The sequence below is a fragment of the Notolepis coatsorum genome, assembly GCF_963971535.1.
Source record: "Notolepis coatsorum genome assembly, chromosome: 7".
NCBI classification, from domain to species: Eukaryota; Metazoa; Chordata; class Actinopteri; order Aulopiformes; family Paralepididae; genus Notolepis; species Notolepis coatsorum.
Window position 1 is genome coordinate 5,742,260 of NC_140171.1, and position 23,755 is coordinate 5,766,014.

At 44.9% G+C, this 23,755-nt stretch overlaps 1 protein-coding gene across 1 annotated transcript in view; it reads left to right on the forward strand.

The window, feature by feature from the left end:
• The first annotated feature begins 225 nt into the window (after positions 1 to 225).
• The window catches only part of ppp3r1b (protein phosphatase 3 (formerly 2B), regulatory s1ubunit B, alpha isoform, b), a 40,771-nt gene continuing 17,241 nt past the window's right edge, over positions 226 to 23,755 (forward strand). The window contains exons 1-2 of the mRNA XM_084317852.1: positions 226 to 412; positions 16,182 to 16,221. Of these exons, the coding sequence (XP_084173978.1) occupies positions 410 to 412; positions 16,182 to 16,221 (43 nt within the window). The 5' untranslated portion in view covers positions 226 to 409. The remainder of the gene's footprint in view (positions 413 to 16,181; positions 16,222 to 23,755) is intronic.

The window sequence follows — 23,755 nt, forward strand, 5'->3', positions numbered from 1 at the left end:
TCCTGAGGGGCCTGACAGCGTGGGGCCTGAGAGTGCTTGGGGCTGACGTTCTGCAGGTGGATACTATTGGTTCTTGCCGTATCCGCTCCAGTTGCTGGGTTGTTACAGTAGGTGGCGGTATGGCGGTATGCACCTTTCTGTGGTTGCGACCCGCCATTAACTCCAAAGAAGAAGAAGAAGACAACCTCCTCCTCCCCTGCCTCCCTGCTGATCCACCGTGTAGACCAGCAGCTACTGAGTCCATCATTCGTCGCGAGAGAGAGAGAGAGACAGTAAAGTGTGGCAGCGAGTCGGACCGGTCCACTACTCTTTAAGTAGAACGTATTATTATTAGCCGGTTGTTGTGCAACTGCCCCCCCCCCTCCTCCGGTGAAGACTCCCCTCTCCTCCCGCGCGACCGACAGACAGAATGGTAAGAAGACGACGACCCTCCTCCTCCTGCTCTCCGTTATTCTACTCTCTAAACGCGAAACCTGTAATGTACTGTACACACACAATCTCACTCCGCGCGCGTGCAGCAGCGTGTAGCTAATATCGCGCCCCGCACAAAATACTTTACTTGTTTTTATTTATATAACCGTTTCCCACTTTTAATGACATGTCGTCATCTCGTTTTACTTTTTGTTTCTTGTTGGTTTCACCTTGTTATGAACGGGTTTTTTGACGTGGCGCGCGAGTCGTGCTCCTCCTCCCCGTGCTTTGACACGGCGGCGTTTAAACCCCCCAAACTAAATGGCTCGCGCTAGCTTAAAGAAAACCGTCGGTAGTGTGGTGCCAGTGGTAAAGGGTTAACCTTCTGTAGTGTGGTAGTAAAGGGTTAACCTTCTGTAGTGTGGCAGTGAAAGGGTTACCCTTCTGTAGTGTGGTAGTAAAATGGTTAACCTTCTGTAGTGTGGCAGTGAAAGGTTACCCTTCTGTAGTGTGGTAGTGAAAGGGTTACCCTTCTGTAGTGTGGTAGTGAAAGGGTTAACCTTCTGTAGTGTGGTAGTAAAAAGGTTAACCTTCTGTAGTGTGGTAGTGAAAGGGTTAACCTTCTGTAGTGTGGTAGTGAAAGGGTTACCCTTCTGTAGTGTGGCAGTGAAAGGTTAACCTTCTGTAGTGTGGTAGTGAAAGGGTTAACCTTCTGTAGTGTGGTAGTGAAAGGGTTACCCTTCTGTAGTGTGGCAGTGAAAGGGTTACCCTTCTATAGTGTGGCAGTAAAGGGTTACCCTTCTGTAGTGTGGCAGTAAAGGGTTACCCTTCTGTAGTGTGGCAGTGAAAAGGTTACCCTTCTGTAGTGTGGTAGTGAAAGGGTCACCCTTCTGTAGTTTGGCAGTGAAAGGGTTACCCTTTGTAGTGTGCCAGTGAAAGGTTAACCGTCTGTAGTGGTAGTGAAAGGTTAACCTTCTGTAGTGTGGTAGTGAAAGGGTTACCCTTCTGTAGTGTGGTAGTAAAGGGTTACCCTTCTGTAGTGAAAGGGTTACCCTTCTGTAGTGTGGTAGTGAAAGGTTAACCTTCTGTAGTGTGGTAGTGAAAGGGTTACCCTTCTGTAGTGTGGTAGTGAAGTTCAAGTTCGAGTTCAAGTTCTTTAATAGTTGTCATACAGAAGTACAGAATACTTTCATACAAAATGCTTCTTACTGTTACGCTCCAGAGACTGTGCTAGACAAGATAGTATCAAATAACATAATAACATAATATAGCATGAATTTAGAAGAAGAAAATGAGGTCACAGTTGTTCGGTATAGACATATGTACAATGTTCTGAGTTACCATATAATATACAATACACAACTATGCAGTGTACTAATGTACAGTACTATCTAGTGCAAAGCAGAAATGGGATGAGGTACAATTTTAGGTACAATTTACAGTAAGGTGTACGAGTTGTAGTGCAATCCTTCATCCATAAATATAAAGTGTGGGGAGTGGGTGCTACAGTGTGTTTGTTTAAAGTGGGTGTGTGCTATAAAGTGTGTGTAGTGGGTGCTACAGTGTGTTTGTTTAAAGTGAGTGTGTGCGTGTGGATGTGTGTGCTATGTGTGTTTGGTGGTTGTTGTTGTGTAGTGTTCATTCATTGTTCGTTTAGCAGCCTGATGGCCTGGGGATAGAAGCTACTTCTGAGTCTTTCTGTGCTCGCCTTGAGACTCCTGTATCGCTTGCCTGACGGCAGCAGTTCAAAGAGGCAGTTGTTCGGGTGGCTCGAGTCCTTAATAATTCTCTTAGCCTTCCCCTTGCAACGCTTGTAGTAAATGTTCTGGAGGGTGGGGAGCCCCCCTCCAATTGTGCGTTCGGCTGAACGTGTCACTCTTTGTAGTCTGCTTTGGTCTTTTGCAGTGCTATTCCCAAACCAGGAGGTGATGTTGCCGGTCAAGATGCTCTCTATTGTACATGAGTAGAAGTTCTTAAGGATCTTCTGGCTGACTTGGAACTTCCTTAGGCGCCTGAGGAAGTAGAGGCGTTGTCGTGCCTTCTTCACCACACTGTTAATGTGTATGGTCCATTTCAAGTCCTCGGATATGTGGGCTCCGAGGTACTTGAAGCTGTTGACTCTCTCAACCGGTGCCCCGTCGATGCTGAGGGGGCTGTAGTCCTTGACCCCCGACCTCCTGAAGTCCACAATCATCTCCTTTGTTTTGCTGACGTTCAGGGAGAGGCTGTTTTCCTGGCACCATCCCGCCAGGACCTTGACCTCTTCCAGGTAGGCCCTCTCGTCGTTGGCAGAGATCAGGCCCACCACCACTGTGTCGTCAGCAAATTTGACGATTGTATTGCTACTCCGCTGAGCCACACAGTCGTGTGTGTACAGGGAGTAGAGGAGGGGACTCAGAACACAGCCCTGGGGGGCCCCTATGTTGAGGGTGATGGATGAGGAGGTGCAGTTGCCTGCTCTCACCACCTGGGGTCTGCCAGTCAGGAAGTCCAAGACCCACTGGCAGAGGTCATAGCCCAAGCCCAGGTCCCTGAGCTTGGCTATGAGTATGGAGGGGACTATGGTATTGAATGCCGAGCTGTAGTCGATGAATAGCATTCTCACATAGTTCCCCTGCCTCTTGTCCAGGTGTGATGCTGCTGTGTGCAGCACATGGGATATGGCGTCCTCCGTGGACCTGTTGGGGCGGTATGCAAATTGCAGGGGGTCCATGTTGATGGGGAGGGAGGAGCAGATGTAGCCCTTTACTAGCTTCTCAAAGCACTTCATGGCTATGGAGGTGAGAGCTACAGGGCGGTAGTCGTTGAGGCAAGCAGGCTTGGATTTTTTGGGTACAGGGATAATAGTGGACTTCTTCAGGCAGGTGGGGATGACAGCCTGTTCTAAGGACAGGTTAAATATGTCAGTGAATACTGGGGCCAGTTGGTCGGCACAGACTTTTAGGACGCGGCCGGGGATGCCGTCCGGACCTGCTGCCTTCCTGATATTCACTTTTTTAAAGGTCCGCCTCACCTCATGCTCTGTTACCCTGAACACTGCGCCTCCATCAGCAGCCGACCCCCCCCCCCCCCCCCATTGCCGAGGCTTGTGAGCTGGTGTTGTTATTACCAGCATCAAACCTCGCATAGAAGGTATTGAGGTCGTTTGCTAAGGAGATGTCACTGTTCAGTTTGAGGGAGGCGCCTTTGTAGTCTGTCATCGTTTTGAGCCCCTGCCACATAGCTCTAGAGTCAGCTTGTTCAAACTGGAGTTCAATTTTATCCCTGTAGCGCCGTTTGGCCTCTGACACTGTCCTCCTTACGTTGTGTTGCGCCACCTTGTGGTCGTTCATGTTGCCTGCCACTAGGCCGTCATTGTATGCTTTGGTGCGCTCTCTCAGAGCTTCACGGACGGATTTGTCTACCCAGGGTTTTTGATTTGGGTAAACTTTCATTTTGGTAGTGGGGATTGTTTCTTTCACCCTAGTACAGACATAGTCCAGCACTGTCTCCGTGTAGGCATTAATGTTATCTGTGTCGCGGAATACAATCCAGTCTGTGTTGTGAAACACTGACACTAGTGTATCCTCTGACGTCACATCCCATTTCTGCACCTCTCGCGAGACTACGGGAGTACTTTTAATTCTTTGTCTGTACTTTGGTGTAAGGAAAATGGATGCGTGATCTGACTTGCCAAAGCCACTATCAGAATGAGCCTTGTAGCCACCTTTAAATTGCGTGTAACAGTGATCTAGGATGTTACCGCCTCTGGTGTTGCAAGTCACATGCTGGTAGAAATCAGGCAATACCTTTCTCAGATTGGCGCTATTGAAATCTCCCAGTACTAAAATGGCGGCGTTAACGTTCGTCGCTTGTATATTGTTTACCTCGTCGTGTAGTCTGGAGAGCGCGGCGTTGTTGTTGGCTTGCGGTGGAATATACACTCCGACCAGGATGATCGCCGTTAACTCCCTCGGGAGGAAGAAAGGACGACACTTGATGGTTATATATTCCAGTTCTGGGGAGCAGTGATTGGATAATTCCTTCACATTCGTTGGATCACTCCAATTTTTGTTAAACATGAAGGCAATACCTCCACCACGTTGTTTACCGGACTCTGATTGTGTCCGATCCTTCCTATGGATAAAGAAGTGATCCGCTGGTTGAATCGCGTGATCTGGAACCTCCGGTGTTAGCCATGTTTCGGTGAAGCAAAGGACATTGCAGTCCCTAACGTCTCTTTGATATTGAATCCTTGCTCGGATGTCATCCAGTTTATTGTCTATTGATTGTACATTGGCTAGCAATATACTGGGAAGTGGTGTACGGTGTCGTCTGGATCTCAGCCTGTTTCAGAAGGTTACCCTTCTGTAGTGTGGTAGTGAAAGGGTCACCCTTCTGTATTTTGGCAGTGAAAGGCTTACCCTTCTGTAGTGTGGTAGTGAAAGGTTACCCTTTGTAGTGTGGCAGTGAAAGGGTTACCCTTCTGTAGTGGTAGTGAAAGGTTACCCTTCTGTAGTGTGGTAGTGAAAGGTTACCCTTCTGTAGTGTGGTAGTGAAAGGCTTACCCTTCTGTAGTGTGGTAGTGAAAGGTTAACCTTCTGTAGTGTGGTAGTGAAAGGGTTAACCTTCTGTAGTGTGGTAGTGAAAGGGTTACCCTTTGTAGTGTGGCAGTGAAAGGGTTACCCTTCTGTAGTGGTAGTGAAAGGGTTACCCTTCTGTAGTGTGGTAGTGAAAGGTTAACCTTCTGTAGTGTGGTAGTGAAAGGGTTAACCTTCTGTAGTGTGGTAGCAGGGGAGGAAACTAACTTTTTGGCTTACCAGCCAACTGGCGGGTATCTGATTTTTTTTACCAGCCAAATAGATTTTTTACCAGACAAAAAAAATCGCTAATTGTGATAATTACTTCTTTGTACGTCTTCGTCTAAATTGATTTTCAATCATAGTAAATTAATCACACTGTCTCTACTCTTCAAAATATTACATCATTAAATCACATATTAACATGAAAGAGGGAACTATTCTGGACTGGGTTGGGCTGAACTGGGCAGTGAAAGATGCTGGGTTGGGCTGGTCTAGGTTATACTGAATGATGAATTGAAAATGAATTGAAAATGGGGGACCCTGATGTAAACAAGACGAAAGTCTTTCTCTGGTCTGCATCCCCTTAACAATTGCATGTATTGAGCCGTACTGTACTGTACCCATTCTGCAATCTGTTAAATAAAGTTTTCATTCATCACAGCTCAACTACTAGGAATGTGTGTCTGACTCTTAAGTGCAGGAAATATTCATCAGAAAGGGGGGACATGATGGAGGGAATGGAAAGAGCAGGTTTGACAGGAGCAGGGTTGAAGGGATTGATTGATTGAAAAGTTTATTAACAGATTGCAGAATGGGTACAATACAGTACAGTTCAATACATACAATTGTTAAGGGGATGCAGACCAGAGAAAGACTTTCGTCTTGTTTACATCAGGGTCCCCCATTTTCAATTCATCATAACATATTGGAGTGTGGAGGAAGTGGACAAGGCATTAAGCAAACGGGACTGAAATGGGGGACCCTGATGTAAACAAGACTAAAGTCCTTCTCTGGTCTGCATCCCCTTAACAATTGTGTGTATTGAGCTGTACTGTATTGTACCCATTCTGCAATCTGTTAATAAAGTTTTCAATCAATCAATCAATACTGGGTTGGGCAGTGAAAGAACCAAGCATTTCACTGTAATGTAATAGCTAAATAAAACAACTTGAACTTGACTTGTTACATTTGCACTCTGGTTGTATGCCAAATGTATTCTGGTTGTACTGTACTTGTGCTGTAAGATGACAATACATTGGAACCGAATCGACAACGCTAGGGGTTCAGCAGGTGTGTTCTGAATGCCAAATATGACAACATCACCGTTGTGAAGGGCATATGGGCGAGTGGGGATATGCTGGGAAACCCGGTAATAATAAAATGTCACTCGGCTGCATTTAAGCAAAGCCGCTCAGTATAGTCGTCCACTATGTTGAATGCGCGTTATGGTAGCTTGTTACATGCTAGGTAGCTAGCCGGCTAATGCTGGTTGACTTGTCATTCTCATCCGACTCGAAGGAGACGCGTCGCATGCTGTTGTTCGCCCCCATGTCAGACCGCACCGATATCCGAAAGCGACGACTCTACATGCAATTATTTTCATCCACTCATGTGTTTTTGTAAGTTTGTCTACGTTGTCAAGCCGGTGACAGGAGTCTGTAGGGCCGCACGCAGTGGTCTGTCCACTTCCCCTAGATGGGCGGCATCTTCTAGAAAACGAGTGTTCATTGGAGGAGCTTAGAGCCCATCTGTACAACGATGATGTTCATTGGTTATGGTCTGATTATTATGTGGCGCAAATGGGAGGAATCAAGGGGGGAGTCAGAGTTCGGTTTGTGCCAGTGAGCGAATCAGCAGATTGCAGAATGATTTTTTTGTTTTGTTTTGTAATTACTAGTACTCGCCAGACTGGCGAGTGCTCTTCATGAATTACTCGCCAAACGTAAAAAATACTCGCAATTGGCGAGTAAAGTGGCCTAATTTCCTCCCCTGTGTGGTAGTGAAAGGGTTACCCTTTGTAGTGTGGCAGTGAAAGGGTTACCCTTCTGTAGTGGTAGTGAAAGGGTTACCCTTCTGTAGTGTGGTAGTGAAAGGTTAACCTTCTGTAGTGAAAGGTTACCCTTCTGTAGTGTGGCAGTGAAAGGGTTAATTAAGACCTGTCGCACGTCGCCGGTTTAGCCTTTTTAATAAATAGACGAGTTGTCAGTTTTTATTGAATGGGTTTAACGTCACACAACCGCGGGGACGAGGCTTATCCGTGTCCTAACTTATTACTACAACAAGTGACAAAATAAGCCGTCGAAGAATATACAGTACTGTATATATTTGTATGTCATAAATGTCTTGATGAATTGAAAATGGAGGACCCTGATGTAAACGAGGTGAATGTCTTTTTCTGGTCTGCAGCATCCTCTTATTAGCAGTTGTTTGTATTGAGCCGTACTGTATTTGTACCCATTCTGCAACCTGTTAATAAAGATTTCAATCAATCAATCAAAACCCTTCATCACACAGCGAGGGAGGTGCCCGTTAACTGTAGGATAAATTAGTCGATGAACTGTTGCTTTTAAAGTTAAGCCTAGACAGTTGTCACCCGTGCTCCGCCCCCCCTCTGCTTTAACTTAAAAAAGGTTAATAATTACTTAAACTTACTTAATTACGAACAAGAACATCGTCTCAAATATGGTGTTTAAAAACACACACACATCCTACAAGTTAAGTTGTATCATTCTTTGTGCTTTTCATCAACCACACCCACCCAGTTGCAATGGCATCACTGTTGCTGTCTTAGGTGTATTATTCTTGGATTCCAAAGTGTCTTACTGTTTTTATAGCCAGTATATAGGAAAAGGCTTTTTCATTCCTTTATGGACAACAACAACAACTAGACTTGGGGCGGCTAGGTGGTGTAGTGGGCAAGGCCCTCGCCATCAACGCTGGAGACGCTGGGTTCGAATCCAGCTCTCGGCGTTGCTATCAGTATCAGCTTGGCTGGTCGTTCATACTAACACAATTGGCAGTGTTAGGGGTGGGTCCTGGGCGTTGTGGACAGCGACCCCTACAGTTCGGTCGGGGCGCCTGCACAGCGAGGGTAGGATCTGGAGGGAGGTAGTGTGACCTTCCACACATTACACTCTCCCGGTGAGAATCTGCGCGGCCAGGCTGGCTGCCGGCTGGCTGCCGGCTGGCTGCCGGCTGGCTGCACATGCGTCGGAGGAAAGCATGCGACAGTCTCCGGCCTCCCGGACCAACAGTAGGGGGGAGTGCGCAACAACCAGGAAGGGGGTTGGGAATTGGGCCTAACAAAAATAATGGTTTGTTTCCGGTTGCCGACCGACCCTGCCGATTTAGGTGCGACCCAATATATTTTATGAGTTTTTTTTTTTTTTTTAATTATAAAAAAAAAAAAAAAACGATTTATTTTTAAAAAAATGTTTCGAATAAAGTTTCATAGAAATCTTAGTCAAACCTTTAGTATTATGGATATTAAACATTCTGGCAGAGTACATGCATCCATGTTGTTGTGAACATTTTAATTAAATAAAGAAATTCCCTATCTGTGGAAAAGAATAAAAAAAACAAAAACAAAAAAACAAAAAAAAATGCCCTACCTACCCATGGCCTAACTGACAACCAACAGGAAACAAACAATTTTTTGTATGCCCTGGCATAACGACTAACAGTGGGATGGGAGAAAAATCGGGAAAAAGGAGGGGGGGGGGGGGGGGGGGGGGGGGGGAAGAGGAGAGAGAGATAATAAAAAATAAAAAATAGACTTGACTGCCACTAGAAGTCAAGAGGGGCCGCTTTCAACTTGACCCCCAGGGAACGAGGAACACTGAAAGACCTGCTTGCTCCACTGTACTGCTTGGGGGACCGATGCAGACATCATGCACACCTGTGTTGGCCCTTGTGATGCAACCTAACTAGGGTCACGGATACCGGTATCTTGCATATACACCCGCATATAACCCATAACTATTCTGATTATTATTGCTAGTACAATAATGCTGTATGTGCCGTATATATTTATTCTTACAGTATATCTATCCACATCTGTCTCTGTACATATACCTGCATATAATTAATTTTACACGTCTGTAGACTCTGTATCTGTACATACCGCTTACCTACTCTTACAGTGTACGCCAGGGGTCAGCAACCTTTTTGACATGGAGTGCCTGTTTGAAATATAGTTGTAACTAGTGTGCCTCAACAATATTCCATGCATCGTAATTCTTTTTCTCTCATAATCAGGTATTTTTAATGATAATTTTTACATTATTACATCATTATTGTTATTATTAACAATATTATTATGATGGTTGTATCAACCCTAAATCTGAGTTGGGGGGGGGGGGGGGGGGGGATGCAATGCAGACAAACAGCTGCACTCACATTTGCCCATTCATTTTTGGACACATCACACACATCGGTGTGTGTACTGTACGTGTGCTGTCATAGCTCCACCTACAGGCCTAATGGAGAACACCAGGAGAACACCAGGATGTGAATGGAGGGTGAATGTGAGGTATAACGTGTAAATACGTTTTGATTGATCGCAAGACTACACTGTAAAAAATAAATAATAATAAGTTTAAAGTTAAAAATATTGAGTTCAGTTACTGTGCATTAAGGTTTTCAGTTTTCAATCCATAATAAGTTAACAGAAAATAAGTACACAACCACATTATTTCAACCTAATAAAACTATGTTTATTGTCATTGTTTTAAGAACACAAGTTGACTTGGTAATTGGTATTCGAGCTGAGGGCTTGCTGAATGTGATTTATACCAATACTAGGGTCCAGCTGCAGCGCCGGAGAATCCTGGCTGTAGCTGGAGGCTACTCGAGTACACACAGACAGTGGAGAAGTTTGCTGATAGCGAGCATTTTGACTTGTTGCGTGGTGGCGATATCTCGCAGATAATACAAGTACAAGTCTAATTATATAATATATATATTTTATAAAAAAAAAAAATTATATAAAAGAATTAAAATATTTTTTAATCAAAAACGATCGGTATCGGCCGATATGGCTCAAGATGATCGGTGATCGGTATCGGTGGAAAAAAATGTGATCGAGGCATCCCTACTACAAAGTACAAACATCACAAAACAAACTGGTCAGACTATTGCTTGACCTTACTCTTAAAACCCACCTCACCCCTGTCCATTTTGACATCCTAGGATGGCTTATAGTAGATGACAGAGTACAGCAGCTTGCAATGGGCCTTGTCTACAAGATACTAGTGTTGTCAAAAATATCGAAAAATCGATACATATCGATTCTGAATATTTAAAATGGTTTCAATACTCATTTCCCGAAATATCGATATTTAATTATGCATACTTTTTTTTAAATAAAAATATTTTGTATAAGGAAGTTGCATTGTTCATTTCAATACCTGTAATAGTACAGTAGTCCACACGCACAATTTTTTTTGTTGTGTATGTCATTATGAATTAAAAATGGGGGGACCCTGATGTAAACAAGACGAAAGTCTTTCTCTGGTCTGCATCCCCTTAACAATTGTGTGTATTGAGCCGTACTGTATTGTACCCATTCTGCAATCTGTTAATAACATTTTCAATCAATCAATCAATAAACCTTTCACTACCTTACTGTTAACCATCTGTAGTGTGTTAGTGAAAGGGTTAATCTTCTCTAGTGTGGTCTCTAGGGTTAACCTTGTACCATTGTCGCAGTTAACCCTTTGTCGTGTGACAGTGAAAGGGTTAACACAACGCTTTAATAACCGCCTCACAAAACCAGCGTCATCCTGAGGTCGGGTCGACACACACACACACACAGATGTGACCTTAACGCCGAGTGGATTCTGTAATCCTAAACCCACAATCCACTTTGACTTAATGCTCTGTCTTGCTGTGGCCCCCAAGTCAAATAGATACAGTTCAGCTGGAGCTTTGCCCCCCCCCCCCACCCCCCACCCACTGACACATATCCCCCCGGCCCCCACTGCCTTTTTTAGGCCTTCACCGGAATGCCCTGCAATCGGGACGGTTGTGTGTGAAAATACCTCGGTGAAGGAGCCGTCGGCAGGACACGTGTGGTACGAGTCGGTGTGTGCCGTGTGCTGAAAGGACGCGTACCTGGGATATTTACATCTAATCCCTTGAAATCCCGTCGCGACACACTTGCCCTTGAAACGAGCTATTTTAGCAGCGTAGATTATATGGCCGTACAGGTGGTTATGCATCTGCCGCACGTGATCGTAAAAGTGAGTTACGGTTATGAGGTAAAATACTCTTAGGCGTGTATGAACAAACGTGTGGGCATTATAGTTGTGTGCAGTTATAAGTATTCTTTCTGAGCTATTTCACATAGTTGATTATTGTATATTGGATTATTGTATATTGGAGCTTGTCTTGTGTGTACTAGTCCAAGTCTCTCTAGTCCTTTGTCCTGATTACTTGTAACGTTAAATGTGATGCAAGTATTATGTCTCTATGTATTGTGTACTAGTCCTTTGTCCTGTTCACTTGTAATTAGGGATGTCCGATATTATTGGCCGATATTGGCATTAAAATGTAATATCGGAAATGATCGGTATCGTTAAAAAAAAAAAAAAAAATTTACATTTATTTCACCTTTATTTACCCAGGCAAGCAAGTAAGAACGATTTCTGATTTTATTTATTGTCAAAAGTATGCATAATGTTGTGTTAATTCCATGACAAGATATATGTAATGTTAATTACCTGAAATTATACAGTTTTTGGGGGGGGGGACCCTGCATATATCGGTTGGTATCGGAAATTAAGAGTTGGACAATATCGGTATATCGGTATCGGTAAAAAAGCCAATATCGAGCATCCCTACTTGTAATGTTATGATTTAAGTGTCTCTGTACTAGTCCATTGTCCTGTTTACTTGTAATGTTATGATGTTAAGTATTATGTTACACGGTCACAATATAAAAAAAATTGTGGACCCCAGGAAGAATAGCTACTGCACTGCTGTAGCTAATTGGGGATCCTAATCAACTAAACTAAACATACCTGTGTATATTATATATATTTATATATCCCATACCTACTCTCAATAGTTATACCACTGGCCAGTAGGACTTACTTACTACTACCATAGTATATTTATACCTGTATCACTGTACACATGTGTACTGTACATTGTTTATTCTGAAATCCCCATTAGCTGTCACCTAGGCAACAAGCTATTCTTCCCAGGGTCCAGATAAAACAAAACCATACATACTGTACATGCATTACAAAGAATAAACAAAAGAAGAGAAAAGTAACAAACACTTTAAAAATCCCAAATTAAATTCAAACGGAAAGAAAGAGAACATAACGGGACACCGATACATCAGTTTAGCATATTATATTACTCCTTGTCGCTTGTTGTTGTTGTACGTTGTATATTGTTGATGCACTTTACTGTTACTCTGGTTTATAGCGTGGACTTTTCGTGGTACTGTGCGATGGCGATACATTTTGAATCTAATATAGTGAGGAGGACGTTGTTATTATCTCTGTGCCTCAAAATGAAGACGGAACACTTCTCGTAAAGAAAAAGAATAATAAATGATTCTTGCCAAATGTGATGCACTGCGCTGCTGTGGTGGATCCAGGGTTGTGTGTTTAGACTGTCTCTGTCTGTCTGCAGGTCGCAACAGGTGTGTGTTCACAGTGTGTTCCACTGAGTGAATAGTAAAGGAATGTCCTCGGTGTCACACAGCAGATGGAGCAATGTGTTTTATTTAGGTCAACTTGAAGCATGAGAAAAAGAAAAAAAAGGAGATGAGAGAATTATTCAGATAAGATATCCCTGATTCCTTTATTGATCTCCTTGGGGAAATCTGGGTGTCACAGCAGCAGAGGCGGGGGGGGGGGGGTACAGGTGTGGGCAGGGTAATAGAAGAAGGACTAAAGAAAATATAAGCAATTAAATTAGAGTTCAAAGAGGCAGTTGTTTGTGTGACTAGAGTCTTTGATTATTCTCTTAGCCTTGGCCCTGCAACACTTGTTATAAATGTCCTGGAGAGTGGGAAGCCCACCTTCGCTTCTCAGGAACCCGAAGTCGCTGACATTAGGCAGAGAAACAAAAGGAACATAAGACCACGGGGGAAACAGGGAAAAACAGCATGATACACAGAAACATAAAGCCACAGTAACAGATCAAAACAGGGGGGGGGGGGGGGGTGGTAAGGTTGGGCAAGGTTGATGGCAAGGGAGAACAGGTGGGTTTTGAGGCGGGATTTGAAGGTGGAGAGAGAGATATGCAAACGTTCTCGCTCTTAAAGGGACCACGCTGATTTATTTTACACATAATCTCACACACGTCCAAAAAAAAAACTCGCAACAGTTTTGCACACGTTCATTTAATTTGACGGTTATTGAGAGTAAATTAGTTTGAATGTGGCCACCAGTGATGTCGTCGGGGACATTGAATCCTTGCGTCGTGTTAATTACAGTTCAATGAAATGATAAGGTAACGGTTCCATATATTTTTCATCTACATAATTTCACTGAGCTGTAATTAACACGACGCAAGGATTCAATGTCCCAGATGACATCACTGGTGGCCATATTCAAACTAATTTACTCTCAATAACTGTCTGACTAAACTAATGTGTGTGAAACTGTTTAGAGTTTTTAGATGTGTGTGAGATTATGTCAAAATAAATCTGCATTGTTTTTTGGTTGTGTCCTTGAGCGAGACACTTAACCCCCTAACTGCTCCCGATGCGCAGGTCGGCACCTCGCACGGTCGCCTCCGCCGTCGTCGGGTGAGTGAATGTGTGAGTGACTGTGTAAAATGTGAGGAACAAACGCAAACTTGAGACTACTTGCTTGCCAAGAGTTTAATGACTGAGTGCGTTTGAACCGGGGACCAGCCGCGGTCCAGCCACGGTCAAGGCCCCGTGTGCCGTAAGGGGGAAAGCCACGTCCTGCATCTCATCAGCCTCGTTAAATGTCTGCATGTCCCTCGGAGACGAGGCCAGGCGGTAGATTGCCCTCATTTCTGTCTCCGGCGGAATCCAGTTCATTCCGTTCTCGTACATAATGGAGAGAGTGACAGACGGGACAGACAAAGGAAGGACAAAGAATTGGTTTCAATGATTTTTAGAGACGGTAAAGGGTAAATGGTGCATTTATATAGCAGCGTTTATCCAAAGCGCTTTACAATTTGTTCCTCACCATTTTACACAGTCACTCACATATTCACACACTTGACGGCGGAGGCGACCATGCAAGGTGCCAACCTGCTCATCGGGAGCAGTTAGGGGGTTAAGTGTCTTGCTCAAGGATACTTCGACACGCTGCCCGGGAGGAGCGGGAATCGAGCCGGGAACCTTCCGACCGCTCTTACCTCCTGAGCCACTGTCTCCTCTCTTAACCTGTTAACCCCCTTTTGCGTCCCAAGCCTCCTTCGGGGTTTTTTTTTCACACATGGTCACCTTTTGCGGTATTGAGATCATGGGTGGGAGCCATCACTCCCGATACAATATCACAATAAAGAAATGTTTGCGGTTTCCTTTTTTAAAATGTCATTTATCTTTTGGGGTACCTCTCGGGTATATTGTGATACTGCGACAGGTTGCAATTTTCATCACTCTGAGACGGGGGCTCAGGAGGTAGACCGGTCGTCTGGTAATCGGAAGGTTCCCGGTTAGATTCCCACTCCTCCTGGGCAGCGTGTCGAAGTGTCCTTGAGCAAGACGATTAACCCCTAACTGCTCCTGATGAGCAGGTCGGCACCTTGCATGGTTGCCTCCGCCGTCTGTGTGAGTGAATGGATGAATGACTGAATGTGAGGAACAAAATTGTAAAGCGATTTGGATAAAAACGCTATATAAAGAAATGCACCATTTATGCTTTCATTCGGCCGTAGTAAAAAGCTGAAATGATATCCCTTACAGAAATAAATAGATGGTACCATAAGAAACTACTTTTGTATCAATTTGGAATCTAGTATGGCGACACTAGATCAATATTCACTGGATCAGTATTCAGTAGGGCTGTCTTAAATACTTCGAAGCTTCGTTCGATGGGCATGGGATTCGATTTATGAAAATAAAATTCAACTCTGCAAAATCAACTCTGCCTCTCTTTGTTAATTACAACAAGCAATGCTGTTTGTTATTTAAGATGAGGTCGGACTCGGCACGGACAGATTTGTGTTCAATGTGCTGCTTTTATAAAGCCTCAAATGACTGCTTACAATATTTCATGAAAGCAAAGTGTTTAGTTTGTCTAAGATTTAAAAAGGTTTAAACTTTACAGCACTGACAAAGTTGAACAAAGTGCTGTACAAGTCCCACAACATAAAAGAATTTTTTTTTTGTTTTTTTATCTCAAAGCTTCAAATTTAAATCGAATCTCGGCCCCGAAGCTTCGAATTCCAAAAAGAAATTCGAAGGTCAGCCCTAGTATTCAGTGGATCAGTATTCACTGGATCAGTCTTCACTGGATCAATATTCTACCATTATGTTGAGATGTAAATTATTCAATCTGTAATGCCGCCAAACAGCGACCTCTAGGGGAAGAAAAATAGCCACTCTTGGTACTACACTTTGTTTACATGTTTTGCATCTGATGTGTGGGTTATAGTTGAGTGGGGATAGGAGAGGGGTCTCTACTGCTGGCCAGCCCCACCTCAGGCTCTGCCAAGAGGGGTCTGGAGAAACTCTCACTATAATACGTTATATATATAAGTGTGTATTAGGGCTGGGTGATTCTTGCTCAAATGTGAATCACGATTTTTCTCTAAGAATTGAGATTGCGATTCTCTCACACGATTCTTAATCTTTCAATAAAATCATTTATTGCACTCTTTCTTAAACGGACAACATAACGTATAACATAACGTGCTTGACTTAATAAACTTAAACACAACACATATGAAAGTGCTTGACTTAAACTTAAAAGCCTCTTGTAACATACAAAATAACTCAAGTCAGAATCGTCATCGTTTAAAAAGGTTAAGTAAAAAGTAAAAATATATATATTTAAAATGTTTTAATAAAAATAATCGTCATAATTTAGAAATGAGATTGCATAGGTCTATGAATCGTGATTTTATTTCGATTAATCGCCCAGCCCTAGTGTGTGTGTGTGTGTGTGTATATATATATATATATATATATAATAGCTATATAGTAACTTATTCAATTTATTTTATTTGGTTTGGTCTCCATTCTCACTTCCTCCTCTCTCCTTGCAGGGAAATGAAGCCAGTTACCCCCTGGAGATGTGTTCGCACTGTGAGTAAATTTGAAATTAATTTGAAGGATAAACCCCTTGAGATATGCTATCTCGTTTTCGAGGGGGTCCTTAACATAAAATACAAAACATACAATACAATACAATCCATAACCAAACAAAACACGGGACAACAAAATACACTTATACACTGACAGACGCTCTCCCAAGCTCACACCCACAGTCCACACCGATTCCTCCCAAGAGGATCACCAATATGTTCCCATTAGTGCTGTCAATCGATTAAAATATTTAATCGCATTTTTATTTTTATTTTATCTACCTTAAACGGATCTTTTTCAAGTTCCAAGTTTTAATACTCTTATCAACATGAGAGTCAAATGCTTGCTTTATGCAGCCATTTAACACAAAAGGATGACCCCCATGCATTGCAAATTTGCATCAAATTCAAAACGGAGCGATGCACAAAATAACTTAAAAGAAAATAATAATTTAAAACAATGAATAAAGTGTGCATGAAATGATAGGGGAAAGAAAACGTTAGGAACTTGTTACATTCACCCACACAAGGGCTGAGTAATCACCCCCCCTCCCCCCTCTTTTTTGAAGCACAGTCGGTTACTACTACGTTATGCACATTCACCCCAATCGGTAGCAGAGCGCAGTTATTTATTCATCTAGGCGAGACTTCCCTCAAGTCGCACAGTCGGGATGTCAAGTTCACAAGGGGAGGGGGGTTGCTATGACAGCATCCGGCTAGCTCACGTGTTTGTTTCGTTTATTTGCCAAAAGCATGAGTCATGAAAAAAACAACTTGCATTCAGTGTCGAGGATAACGTGATAAAGTCCAGGACTTATTTCCATCATGGTCCTTGCTGTTACTGGTACAAGACAATACACATACAGATATTTACATTAACACTTTGATTGCCATGGGTTAAATTCATGATATACCATAGATTGCCAGCTCTATTTGTCTATGGAGAAGTACCCCTTCTTTGCATGGCTATAACTTTTTAAATTCTATTGCTACATTGCCATTATTAGGGCCCATTCAAAGTCCTATATGTATTGTTCATTGTGTAGCAACGTTAAACTTTTTCATTCACATATTCATAGTAAAGTATGGTCTAATGTATAAGTATGTTTTCATCTCTTTCTGCAGCTTTCTCCAGAACGTGATCTATAGCCCCAAATGCATTATATTGATGATGAAATACAGTTTGATGGCAATCGGGGCGATATAAAAAATTTCAATTGGACGTACTTCTAGAATGATCTACGTATGATCTGATGATGACCGGATGGGCGGGGGATCGTTTATAATTCCGTGGGCAGCGTTATATCATTCATCTAGTGTGGGTCATATGTTCATCATAACAGTTTATATGGAACACGTTACAATATAACGCTGAATCTTACCGCATCTTCCTCGCGCCGTTGGACGATCAGCGTGGTGTAGACCGTTTTCGATTATGGGATGTTTATCCTGATGAACCATTTCCAGCTTGTATAATACTATATACGTCCAAATAACGTTGTTTATTGAGTTAGGGCGAGCGATTGATCATCCAGTGTGTTGAGATGGAGTCCGGCTACCGGACGCGAGTGCCCGGAGCTCATATGGATGAGCACTTCCTGTTTGGGGCGCCCCTCCCTCTTGGCCGATCTGCCGATCGGCCACCAGATGGTGCTCTCGAACCGTTAGACAGTTGGTGGGAGCCCACCAGCACATCTCAGGGCTCCGGAAAGAAAATATGATTTCGATCACAGATTTTTGAAATATTGATATCAAAGACGAGTTACGGCGTCCTCGGCACCTTTAGCATGGCTCTGAATGACGTGAAAAAGCGTTTTCCGGCAATCAAAGTGTTAAAGCATCTACATTTTTTTTAAAGACAAGTCACCTATGACAATACTACAGCATTTCAGATTTGATTATCTCACGTTCGCTATTAAGTAAAAACAAAATCAAGACTATCTTTGATTAGTAGTCGAATAGTTCCCAGTGAATTTGCCCATCCCTAGTGAATACTTCCAACATGCATCAAGGGCAGCTGAAACACGACCAATCTTTCGCCGTTGACTAAAAACACCAAGCACTTTGATATATGTTATGTTTATGTTTAAGTCAAGCACGTTGATATATGTTATGTGTTGTCTGTTTAAGAAGGAGTGCAATAAATGATTTTATTGAAAAAATAAGAATCGTGTGAGAGAATCGTGATCTCAATTATTAGAGAGAAAAATCGTGATTCAAATTTGAGCAAGAATCGCCCACCAGCCCTAGTCTGCGCCCCAGCGGCAGCCCGACACTGCTGCCAACACGCTGCTAAAAATGCCTTCTCGTCCCATAAAGGTCAGTTTCAGAGCTGGCGGGAGAGCCTCCTTTTATTTTTAGTCTGAGAGCAATATTCCCTCGAGAGAAAAGCCGGCTACTTGATTAGAGACAAAAGGACTGGACTGTGAGGATGCACTTTTTGGGAACTCCCTCTCCCTGTGGAAGTTGGGGTTGTACACAGGGTTCGCAAAATAGATGTAGATTAAAGATTAAAGATATACACAGATTAATTACAATACAACAAATAAAAGTCTAGGCCTGGAATTCCTTGAAAACAGCAATTTTTTAACAAGGTGCTTAAAAAGTCCTTGGAATTGAGAAATCAACCATTCGCATTGAAAGGTTTGTTCATCCATGATCAAATTGTTCTGAATCAAGAAATACATTTTATTTTTTTATTTAAAGTGTAACTTATTGTCGGAAATTGGTTTTAAGCCATAAATATTGGATTTATTTCTATAAAAACGGCATTTAAAAGTATCGTGAGAGGGAACTGTGCCCTGAGAGAGAACTGCACCCTGAGAGATAGTACTGCACCCTGAGAGAGAGAACTGCGCCCTGAGAGAGAGAACTGCGCCCTGAGAGAGAGAACTGCACCCTGAGAGAGGGAACTGCGCCCTGAGAGGGGGAACTGCCCCCTGAGAGAGGGAACTATGCCCTGAGAGGGGGAACTGCCCCCTGAGAGAGAGAACTGCACCCTGAGAGGGAACTATGCCCTGAGAGGGGGAACTGCCCCCTGAGAGAGAGAACTATGCCCTGAGAGGGGGAACTGCCCCCTGAGAGAGGGAACTATGCCCTGAGAGGGGGAACTGCCCCCTGAGAGAGAGAACTGCACCCTGAGAGGGAACTATGCCCTGAGAGGGGGAACTGCCCCCTGAGAGAGAGAACTATGCCCTGAGAGAGGGAACTATGCCCTGAGAGAGGGAACTATGCCCTGAGAGAGAGAACTATGCCCTGAGAGAGGGAACTATGCCCTGAGAGAGAGAACTATGCCCTGAGAGAGGGAACTGCCCCCTGAGAGAGAGAACTGCACCCTGAGAGAGGGAACTGCACCCTGAGAGAGGGAACTATGCCCTGAGAGAGAGAACTGCACCCTGAGAGAGGAAACTATGCCCTGAGAGAGGGAACTGCACCCTGAGAGAGGGAACTGCGCCCTGAGAGAGGGAACTGCCCCCTGAGAGAGAGAACTGCACCCTGAGAGAGGGAACTATGCCCTGAGAGAGAGAACTGCACCCTGAGAGAGGGAACTATGCCCTGAGAGAGAGAACTATGCCCTGAGAGAGAGAACTATGCCCTGAGAGAGGGAACTGCGCCCTGAGAGAGGAAACTGCACCCTGAGAGAGGGAACTGCACCCTGAGAGAGAGAACTATGCCCTGAGAGAGAGAACTATGCCCTGAGAGAGGGAACTATGCCCTGAGAGAGGGAACTATGCCCTGAGAGAGGGAACTATGCCCTGAGAGAGGGAACTGCCCCCTGAGAGAGAGAACTATGCCCTGAGAGAGAGAACTATGCCCTGAGAGAGAGAACTATGCCCTGAGAGAGGAAACTATGCCCTGAGAGGAAGGTTCAAAAGGTCAAAGTGGGTATCAAACAGGAAGGAAGTGGGTAAAGACGGGTTTAAACTGTTGCACTGCTCTATTGCATCATTTTGCTCTATTGTCTATTCTATTCTACTAACTATTTTATTGCACTGCACTTTACTCTTTTTATTATTGTCTATTTTAAAACGGCCATAGAATCCAACCATAAACAAGGTGGCCTGTTGGGATGTTGGATCCTAATGTGAAAAACGATGCGATTTTTACATGTCGGCACTTTATATGTGCTCATTTTGTCTTCTGCTGCTGTGAAGCACTTGAGCTGCAATTAATCTTGTATGAAAAGGTGCTATACAAATAAAGTTTATTATTATAATCTGAAGCGACGTCGCCGCCCCCTGGTGGCCGGTGTGTTTGCTGAGCAGGTGGGAGCCGATGGGGCTGGTTGTGGGGCGCAGGGGCCCACCTTCTAAAGGTGTCGCAGGCCGCCACTCCAGGGTTACCGCGGTTACCCTACATGCGTCCAAAACCTGCTTATTCCCAGGGAATAGCCTTTAAATGTTACTTGTCCTTTTGGACAAGTTATGTTTTTTTGGTTTTGATTTTTGAGATCCGAGATTCGATTTAAATTTGAAGCTTCGAAATAAAAAATATAATAAAATGAATTAAAAAAATATATATATATATTTAAAAAATTAATTATGTTGTGGGACTTGTACAGCACTTTGTTCAACTTTGTCAGTGCTGTAAAGTTTAAACCTTTTTAAATCTTAGACAAACTAAAACGCTTTCATGAAATACTGTAAGCCGTCATTTGAGGCTTTATAAAAGCAGCATAATGAACACAAATCTGTCAGTGCCGGGTCCGACCTCATCTTAAATAACAAACGGCATTGCTTGTTGTAGTTAACAAAGAGAGACAGAGTTGATTTAGCAAAAAAGAAAAAGAAAAATTCATATACCGGTACATATATATATATTTTTTTTTTAATCGAATTTTATTTTTATATTCGAATCCCATGCCCATCGAACGAAGCTTCGAAGCCGTAAAACGCTTTGGATAAAAGTGCTATTAAAAAAAAGCTGCCATTTACTTGTGGGTCCTGCTGCACCTGCAACGACAATGCAGCCCTGAGAGAGACTTGGACAGCTGGGGGGGTGAACCTGGCCTGTGTCGGTCTTTCTTTAGGCTGCCGGTGGACTTCCCCCACGCCGGGATATTTTTGGGAGTGTGTGCGTGTCCCCCAACCCCCCCCCCCCCCCCCCCCAGTTGCTCGGTGGGCCAGCTGCTCTCCGTGTCAAGAAAGCGTTCGACCTTAAATCAGCCGTGTGCTCTCGATGGAAGCTGCCCGGCTGGTCTCGCCTGTCCTCCAGGTCCTCAGCCAGGACACACTCGCCCCCCCCCCCGTCCTCCAGGTCCTCAGCCAGGACACACTCGCCCCCCCGTCCTCCAGGTCCTCCAGGACACACTCACCCCCCGTCCTCCAGGTCCTCAGCCAGGACACACTCGCCCCCCCGTCCTCCAGGTCCTCCAGGACACACTCACCCCCCGTCCTCCAGGTCCTCAGCCAGGACACACTCGCCCCCCCGTCCTCCAGGACACACTCGCCCCCCGTCCTCCAGGTCCTCAGCCAGGACACACTCGCCCCCCGTCCTCCAGGTCCTCAGGACACACTCACCCCCCGTCCTCCAGGTCCTCAGCCAGGACACACTCGCCCCCCCCCCCCGTCCTCCAGGTCCTCAGCCAGGACACACTCGCCCCCCGTCCTCCAGGTCCTCAGCCAGGACACACTCCCCCCCCCCCCCCCCCCCCCCCGTCCTCCAGGTCCTCCAGGACACACTCGCCCCCCGTCCTCCAGGTCCTCCAGGACACACTCGCCCCCCCCCCCCCCGTCCTCCAGGTCCTCAGCCAGGACACACTCGCCCCCCGTCCTCCAGGTCCTCCAGGACACACTCGCCCCCCGTCCTCCAGGTCCTCCAGGACACACTCGCCCCCCGTCCTCCAGGTCCTCCAGGACACACTCGCCCCCCGTCCTCCAGGTCCTCCAGGACACACTCGCCCCCCGTCCTCCAGGTCCTCCAGGACACACTCGCCCCCCCCCGTCCTCCAGGTCCTCAGCCAGGACACACTCGCCCCCCCGTCCTCCAGGTCCTCAGCCAGGACACACTCCCCCCCCCCCCGTCCTCCAGGACACACTCGCCCCCCCGTCCTCCAGGTCCTCCAGGACACACTCGCCCCCCCGTCCTCCAGGTCCTCCAGGACACACTCGCCCCCCGTCCTCCAGGTCCTCCAGGACACACTCCCCCCCCCCCCCCCCCCCCCGTCCTCCAGGTCCTCAGTCAGGACACACTCCCCCCCCGTCCTCCAGGACACACTCCCCCCCCCCCCCGTCCTCCAGGTCCTCCAGGACACACTCGCCCCCCCGTCCTCCAGGTCCTCAGCCAGGAATATTTTTTGCGTTCGTTTTTTTGCGTTTTTGTTTTAGTTCGTTCGTTTTTTTGCGTTCTTTTTTTTCGTTTGTTTTTTTGTGTTTTTTGTTTTAGTTCGTTCATTTTCTTTGTTTTTTTTTTCTTTTTCGTTTTAGTTCGTAAATTTTTTTGCGTTCGTTTTTTTGTGTTCTTTTTTTTGCGTTTTCGTTTTAGTTCGTTTTTTTGCGTTTTTGTTTTAGTTCGTTCATTTTCTTTGCTTTTTTTTTTACTTTTTTGTTTTAGTTTGTTCTTTTTTTGTGTTTTCGTTTTAGTTCGTAAATTTTTTTGCGTTCGTTTTTTTGTGTTTTTTTTGCGTTTTCGTTTTAGTTCGTTCTTTTTTTTTCGTTTTCGTTTTAGTTCGTTCGTTTTTTTTTTTTTTTTGTTTTAGTTCGTTCATTTTCTTGCGTTTTTTTTTTTTTTCGTTCGTTCTTTTTTTTTGCGTTTAGTTCGTTCGTTTTTTGTGTTATTTTTTTTCGTTCGTTTTTTTGCATTCGTTTTCGTTTTAGTTCGTTAATTTTTTTGCATTCTTTTTTTGTGTTTTCGTTTTAGTTCGTTCTTTTACCGACACACCACTCACAGAAGCAGGTTGAGTGTCGGGGCTCTCTCACTCCCCCCCCCCCCCCCCGTCCTCCAGGTCCTCCAGGACACATTCCCCCCCCCCCCCGTCCTCCAGGTCCTCCAGGACACACTCCCCCCCCCCCCCCCCCCGTCCTCCAGGTCCTCCAGGACACACTCGCCCCCCCGTCCTCCAGGTCCTCAGCCAGGACACACTCCCCCCCCCCGTCCTCCATGTCCTCCAGGACACACTCCCTCCCCCCCCCCCCGTCCTCCAGGTCCTCAGCCAGGACACACTCCCCCCCCCCCCGTCCTCCAGGTCCTCCAGGACACACTCCCCCCCCCGTCCTCCAGGTCCTCCAGGACACACTCCCCCCCCCCCCCGTCCTCCAGGTCCTCCAGGACACACTCTCCCCCCCGTCCTCCAGGTCCTCAGCCAGGACACACTCTCCCCCCCGTCCTCCAGGTCCTCCAGGACACATTCGCCCCCCCGTCCTCCAGGTCCTCAGCCAGGAATTCTTTTTGCGTTCGTTTTAGTTTGTTCTTTTTTTTGCGTTCGTTTTTTTGCGTTTTTGTTTTAGTTCCTTCCTTTTTTTTGCGTTCGTTTTTTTGCGTTTTTGTTTTAGTTTGTTCGTTTTTTTGCGTTCTTTTTTTTGCGTTTTTGTTTTAGT